The following is a 7,500-nucleotide window of genomic DNA, read 5'->3' as shown; positions in this document are numbered from 1 at the left end:
GATCCAAATTTACGTTTATCTTATTCTCCATCATTTGCTGATTCCAAAAACATATAAATATGTTATATTCGGATTAAAAACAAGCTCTGAAAATTAAATATATAAAAATTATTATCAAAATTAAATTGTGCAAATCAATTTAAAAACACTTTCATCTTATTCCTTGTCGGTTCCTGATTCCAAAAACATATAGATATGATATGTTTGGATTAAAAACACGCTCAGAAAGTTAAAACAAAGAGAGGTACAGAAAAGCGTGCTATCCTTCTTAGCGCAACTACTACCCCGCTCTTCTTGTCAATTTCACTGCCTTTGCCATGAGCGGTGGACTGACGATGCTACGAGTATACGGTCTTGCTGAAAAATGGCATTGCGTTCAGTTTCATTCTGTGAGTTCGACAGCTACTTGACTAAATATTGTATTTTCGCCTTACGCGACTTGTTTCTCTCTCTCTCTCTCTCTCTCTCTCTCTCTCTCTCTCTCTCTCTCTCTCTCTCTCTCTGCTGATGCATTACTGTCCTTTTCCAAACGTTTTGCTGTTGTAAATGCCTGTTTCCACAGTCGTCATGTCGACTGTCATTACGATGATGATGATTTATTTTATTATGATTAATATTACATGATTATTTTTCATGAAGCATGAATGATGAAAATGTGTACACCCCGAATTGAAATGGGCCCAAGGCCCAATCAATAAACCATCCAGACTCCAGACTCCAGACTCTCTCTCTCTCTCTCTCTCTCTCTCTCTCTCTCTCTCTCTCTCTCTCTCTCTCTCTGGCTTGATTTCTCTCGTCTGTCTTCAACTGTCCACCCCCCCTCTCTCTCTCTCTCTCTCTCTCTCTCTGTTCCTGTCTCTGTATCTCACTCAGTTACTATCCCTTCTCCCCTTCGAACGTTTTGCGAACATTTTCTGCTTTTCTGTTCCCCTGTAATGTGCATATTGTGCCTTTGGGGGCATGTTTTTTTCTTTATTTATTCTTCTTTCTCTTCTTCCTCTTCCCTTTTCCTCCCGTTCTTGTTGTTCTTCTTCTGCTCATTATCAATCTTGTTATCGTTCTTCATTTTCTTCTCCAGTCGAATTTTGGCTTCTGCAAAAATAAGTACCGATATCAGGTCCTCAACTCTTCGCCACGATTGTTGATTGTGATAGGTGAGTGAAGAAGGTAAGAATGCAAAGAGCGTTTGAGGAATGTTTGGCAGGTGACTCTACACTGATGTGAGACTAGTGGTTCTGTCGTCACTGATTATGAGGCGTAATGGAAGGTATATGTCATGTCAGTTCTTTTCACAGTTTCTTCTTGAAAATAGTTTTTGGACGAATTTCATTCCTTCATTCATTCATTCATTTTTTATTTCGGTTTTCTATTCCTGTCACTCTGTGTATCTGTCTGTCTGTCTGTCTGTCTGTCTGTCTGTCTGTCTCCCTCTCTCTCGCTCTCTCCCGGTCTCTCTCCGTCTCTCTGACTCTCTCTGTGTTTGTCTCTCATTTAAATGTGTTTGTGTGTGTATGTGTGTGTGTGTGTGTGTGTGTGTGTGTGTGTATGTATGTGTGTGTGTGTGTGTGTGTGTTTTGCTGGGGGTGGGGGTGGGGGTAGAGGCACTAGGGGGGTGGGGGGGGGGGGGGGGGGGGGGGGGGGGGTCGACGAGAAACGTCGCCGAGTTAGCCAGTCAAAATCGACGACAAATCGTCCAGTTGATTAAGCCCGCCAAATTTGCTGATGTCATCTGAGCGTATCGCAGATCACGTCTGTTTTGTACAATGCATTTGTGAGCCTGTCCGCTTGCGTATATTACATAATCATGCGCTGATGTCTTGCAAGCATCACCGATATGTGTAAATGCTTAGTATCACGTTCGAACAATCGTGTGCACATGTTGTTTACACAACACAGGTACCCTACCACGAATTATCCTTGAAGATATTGTTGTTGGTGCTTAAGTATTTATTCTTCCCAGTGTCTTATCGCATACCATGTTGTGTGCATCACACAGAAAGCAAGCACGTGCAAAACGAGTATTTCTACATTTAGCCGTCTCTTGGCTTGCAGACTGTTTCCCCTTCGTCAGGGTTCGGTAACAGTTTGTTTCTGCGTCTAGCATCTGCTGAGCGATAGCGGCTTCATCTGTTAAAGGCACAGTGCAGCTCACAGCCTTCGTTTTGCGTTTTTGTTGCAACTGAGTGCATTTACAGTTCAAAAATCCTCATATGGTAGTAAAACAAACCCAAAACTACCCAACGACGACATCTGTGAAGCTCGACAGTTTCTTGTTCACGCGAGTGCATAAATTAACCTAGTTATTACATGGTGTTTGGTCGGAGTTCGATTCAACTGAGTGATTCCGGCCTCCATTTTGTTTTACACAAACTCATGATGACGTCTGACATAGTTTGCTAGTGACGTGTCTTTTTGTGCATGATGTGCTGATCTACCTGATCTAAATTTAGATCCAAAAATAGGTCAAAACCAGCCGGGCCCGAGTACGAAATTAATTCGTAAAAACATCGCAGTTCTTGACTCTTTGGGTGCAAGTCAATGAAACTTGGTAGTTCTTCTAACGGATAGCTGCCTGATGTATGACTAAAAGCCACAGGGGCTCCGTGCACCTGGATTTGACAAGTTCAGTACCTTTAAAGACACAGTCCTTTTCTTGAAAACAGTTCGGCTAACCATCTCAGATCTGGCCTTGGTTTTTCCACGGGGAAATACCATCCCTTCATTCAGACACATACCCAAATTCAGCAGCTTTTCAATGTTGTTTGATGAATTAACTTCACAAAAAGTCAAAAGTGTCCCTTGGAAAATTCATTAAAAAAATCCACAACCCAGGCAGGCTGTTCCATTGTCTGTATGTGCCTACGTGGAGGGATGGCCTTATTCCATGTAAAAGCCTGGCCAGAAATGAGATGGTGAGTCTATTTGTTTACACTGGACGGACTGTGAGAATTCTTCTTCTTCGTCTCTTTTTTTGTGTGTTTTTGTTGTTGATTGCCACTGATATCCGTTTGGAAATTAAATCCTCAAAAACATAATCAAAAAAACAAGAAAGGTAAGTTGTTGGAGTGTTTGTTATTAACAACACAAAACGTTATATTCACTCTCATCCTCAAAAACATGTCACGCTGTACAAAAAAACAAACAAACTAGGCAGTAGATTAGTTGGTATGTGTCAAAGTAAAGGGATGGTTTAAAAACAAAACAAAACAAAACAAAACAATACAAAGCCTTGGCCAGATCTCAAATACCGACTGAGTCAAATCGTGTGTATCTTGAACTATTGCTGTGAACACTTAGGTGTGTCAGGCTTGGTGTGTATGATAGAAGGCGAGAAATAGGCAGCACTTACTCCCCAAGAACGTACAGTATGGTTTCAGTCAGACAGTCGGTGTTCTCTTTTCGCGTAAAGGTCAAATCCGTTGGACAAACTCACAAAGGCCCAGAGCGAGTAATATTGTTAACCTGAGAGCTGGGGAATGTGCATACCAGGAGTTCACCTGCGGCAAAATGCTTTTGAATGTGTATGCAAGCACTGATGCACTCACGCACATCATCGCCAGTAACATGACTAGCGACACTTGTTTGTTTTTGTTGTAATGTACCTTGTAATTCATGCATTTTTGGTCATTTTGCACTTTTGCCGCCTCCGCGGAAATGACGCGTGTCTTCTTGTGTTGCCCGTATGCACAGAGGAAGTATTCAGCAGAGAACTGAAAAGAAATAACGACAATCATTTCTGTTGATTACTAGTGGTGTTGTTGTTGTTGTTGTTGTTGTTGTTGTTGTTGTTGTTGTTGTTGTTGTTGTTTTTGTTGTTATTTTTGTTTTGTTTTTAAACTTGCCTCGCCTTGCCTTGCCTTGCCTTGATATAGACGCCGTAAGAGATTTTTTCCTTGGAAGCGACGACATGATCTGGGTCCCAATCCCATCTACCTTAAAAACACCTCTACTTCCCCCACGACTGTTGCAAATAACATCTAGAGGGGGAAGCACACAAGGGCAGGCAATAAATAGCGAAAATGTAAATAGAGCGAAAAACAACTAAAACTGGACGCAAAACACCACTCCATCTTCTCACCTCCCTCAGCCCCACCCCCTCCCCCCCTACCCACATCCCGCCCATCCCAAATCAAAAAGAACCTTCCCCTACAAACAAGTTTGTCTGAGAAAAAACACCAATCTTCCTTTTCACCTATTTTATTGGTGCCCTATTTTTTTGAGTAAAATGATATATCATGTTTTATTTTTTTCTTCAAAATTGCATTTGATCGGACACTCCATTACAGACAGGGAAGTTGTCAACCCAACCACTATGGTTCTCACACTCTCCGGGGATCGCTAAACGACCGTACGCCAGATTATAGACGATTGCACAATCTATTACAGCATCGGGACAAACAAATCACTGGATTGCTCTTTTGTTAATTTTTTTTATATTGCGGTGTCTTGGGAAAGTGCGAAGTTTATTTATTAACCTATTTTTGTACGCGTTTAAATGCACCCATACTCCCCCTGGGGCAGAAAGGAAATAAAAAAGAGGATGGGTGACAAACAGCGGAGCCATAAAATATGGCGGTCTGACCGGCCATTGTGGACGTCGCTTCAATTCCCTGCCCTAGCCCATCCCCCGCGAGGAAAAAAAAAGAAAAGCCAAATGAAGAAAGATGAGCGCTGCTTGAATAAGTTTAAAAACACGCGTCGTACTAATAAATCACAAAGTGATCCTCTCTTCAGTGCGTAGTTACTAAAACTATGTAGGTTAAAGTATGGTTTCTATCCAAGCGATTTTCGAAATGACGGTAAACCAATCATTGTTATACATCGTTTTACCACGATGTCCTTAATTGAACCCGAAATCAACATCGCGAAATGTAAAAGCTTCGCGCAGTCAGCTTCGCGAAGTGGAATTCGCGAAGTTGACTTTGCCCCATTTTTTGTTTGGCGTAAGACAGGGTCTGCTATGTTTGAAGATTAATAGGTCATTGTTATAGGCCCCTACTTCGTGTCCACTAAGCGTCCATTATTATTACCGGTCTCGGTTTCCTCGTACGAATCAGGCGAGTGTGTGCACATCTGAGATACAGACAAGAGCAAGAACAGCCCCGCAAACCTACATAAATAAATGCATATGAGAATGGAAAAGAGACCCAACATATTTTACGCAAGACAAGGTCAGCAAAGCTAATCATAATGTTTCCAAGTAATTGCCATTTCTCTCATCACCTTCGATTTTTGATGCAGAAATGCAACCTTCGAAACTTGAAACATCCATTTCCTTAAGCTACTGCCCCCCCCCCCTTCCCGCCTCACCAACCCCCTTCCCTCTTCTCCCCTCCCCAGAGGCTTCGAGAAATAATTCACCCTTATACCAAGAATGTCCAACAAACTTCTATATATTTTGCTTGCTTACATTCTTACAAGTGTGAGTTTATGGTAGACAGCCAGATGCACCATGGAAATGGCGGATAGGACTTAGCAGACAGCGGTAGAGGTGCGACGTGAGATATTGTCTGCCGTGATTGACTTAATACCTGGCCTGAAGATGACAGCCAGGCCCCAGCAGAAAGTGATAAGCGCGTGAGACACGGTCGGTCATGATGAACTTACCTGTCTGAATTTATGGTAGACAGCCAGAGGCACCACGAAGACAGCAGCCAGGACCCAGCAGACAGCGATACAGCGGTAGGCGTGAGACAGGGTGTATTATGATTGACTTACCTGTCTGATTTTATGGTAGACAGCCAGAGGCACCATGAAGACAGCAGCCAGGACCCAGCAGACAGCGATACAGCGATAGGCGTGAGACATGGACTGCCATGATTGACTCACCTGTCTGAGTTTATGGTAGACAGCCATGATGTACCATGAACATGGCATAAAGGCGGTCCTTGACTCAGCCCGAAGTCGACTTCGCGAAGTCTTTTTACTGAAAACTCAGTGCAAAAGCTTCGTGCAGCCAGCTTCGCGAAATGGAATTCGCAAAGTTGACTTCACCCAATTAATTAATTAATGGACTGTACTGCAATGATTGACTTACCTGTCTGAGTTTATGGTAGACAGCCAGAGGCACCATGAAGACAGCAGCCAACACCCAGCAGACAGCGATACAGCGGTAGGCGTGAGACAGGGTCTGCCAGGACCGGGATTTCAGCGGTCTACAGATGGCGAAGTAACGCTCCAGGGAGATGGCTACCAGCGTGAAGCAACTCACCGACACCGACACCCCTGTAACACAGAAGAAAGATTTTTGTTTTGTTAGTTAATGTCCCATGAACTTTACCGTTTTTATGTGTGTGTTGGTCTTTTGTTTGTTCGTGCTCTTGTTTGTTTGTTTGTTCTTTTGTTTGTTTGTTTGTTTTCGAAAGAAATGTGATGTCTGTAATCGCCTTGTCCTTGTTTTTATAAGGACAGTACAAATTTGAGTCTCTGAGTCTTTGAGAAAAGAGAGAAGAAGGGTGTTATTATGTTTTGTGTTTTTAAGCTAGAATATGATTGATTGGGGAGTGTTTGTTTTAGTTTGTGTTTGTTTGTTGTTGTCGTTGTTGTTGTTGTTGTTGTTGTTGGGTTGTTTGTTTGTTTTTAGTTGGGTTTTTTTTTTTTTTGGGGGGGGGGGGAGTGGGGCTGTGGAGGTAGGAAGTGACTTCCTCATTTTGTTGTGTTCATCAGTAATATCTGCGGGGTTTTTTTGCTATGGAAACCACAACAGGCACGCACAATACATATGCAATTTACAAATGCATAGAAACGAAGCAACAAAAAACAAAGCAAAATTCGACAAGACACTTTTTTCGTGCAACAGAAAAATTGATATTCACTTAATACGATCATACATTTATGCTTATAAATACACTACATGGATACAGAAATGAACTGAGTAATAACAGTTCGATCGAGTAGAATATTGGATGTGTAACAGGTCGAACCAACAAATGCCTTTTTCAAAGACTGTCAGAGTGCATCCCAGTCAGTACCCAGACGTAATATTTGCACGCGCTTCACCGAGACACAGACATACTGGTGATAGACGAAGATATATGGATGCACAATTCCAGTCGCGACAGGCAGACTCGGACAAATTGTGCGGACGAACGATCACAAGAGTACAAGAGTTGTACAACCACACAGAGTAAGGGGAGATAAACGCAAAACCAAGCAGAGAAATAATCCCTGAAACCGTGAGATTGAATGTGTAGTCATGTTTTGAGTTGTTACTGTGGCTGCACTCTAGTGGGAATTATAAGGTCGTAATATGGTAGTATCTTTTTAACTTAAAATGTTGTTTGCGGACAATTTGCGGTTGAAGCTTCTCTTCTTCGTGTTATAAAATGTAGAGCAATTGCATATCAAGTGTGTACACTTTTCATCTGAGAAAAACAAAACTATTCCAAGTCTCTTTCTGAAAATATTGAACTTTTGTGGATGTTTTAATACACATACATACACGTGTGAGTATTAACAATTTCACAAATGTGTGTGTGTGTGTGTGTGTGTGTGTGTGTG

The 7,500-nt window shown here is 42.1% G+C and overlaps 1 protein-coding gene across 1 annotated transcript in view; it reads right to left on the bottom strand.

Annotated features, from left to right (window-relative positions):
- The window catches only part of LOC138968766 (cholecystokinin receptor type A-like), a 148,790-nt gene that overhangs the window by 9,512 nt on the left and 131,778 nt on the right, over positions 1-7,500 (bottom strand). The window contains exon 2 of the mRNA XM_070341410.1: positions 6,038-6,225. Coding sequence (XP_070197511.1) covers positions 6,038-6,225 — 188 coding nt within the window. The remainder of the gene's footprint in view (positions 1-6,037; positions 6,226-7,500) is intronic.

The sequence above is a fragment of the Littorina saxatilis genome, linkage group LG6 (assembly GCF_037325665.1).
Source record: "Littorina saxatilis isolate snail1 linkage group LG6, US_GU_Lsax_2.0, whole genome shotgun sequence".
NCBI classification, from domain to species: Eukaryota; Metazoa; Mollusca; class Gastropoda; order Littorinimorpha; family Littorinidae; genus Littorina; species Littorina saxatilis.
The sequence above is the reverse complement of the archived record's forward strand: the minus strand, read 5'-3'. Positions and strand labels throughout refer to the sequence as shown.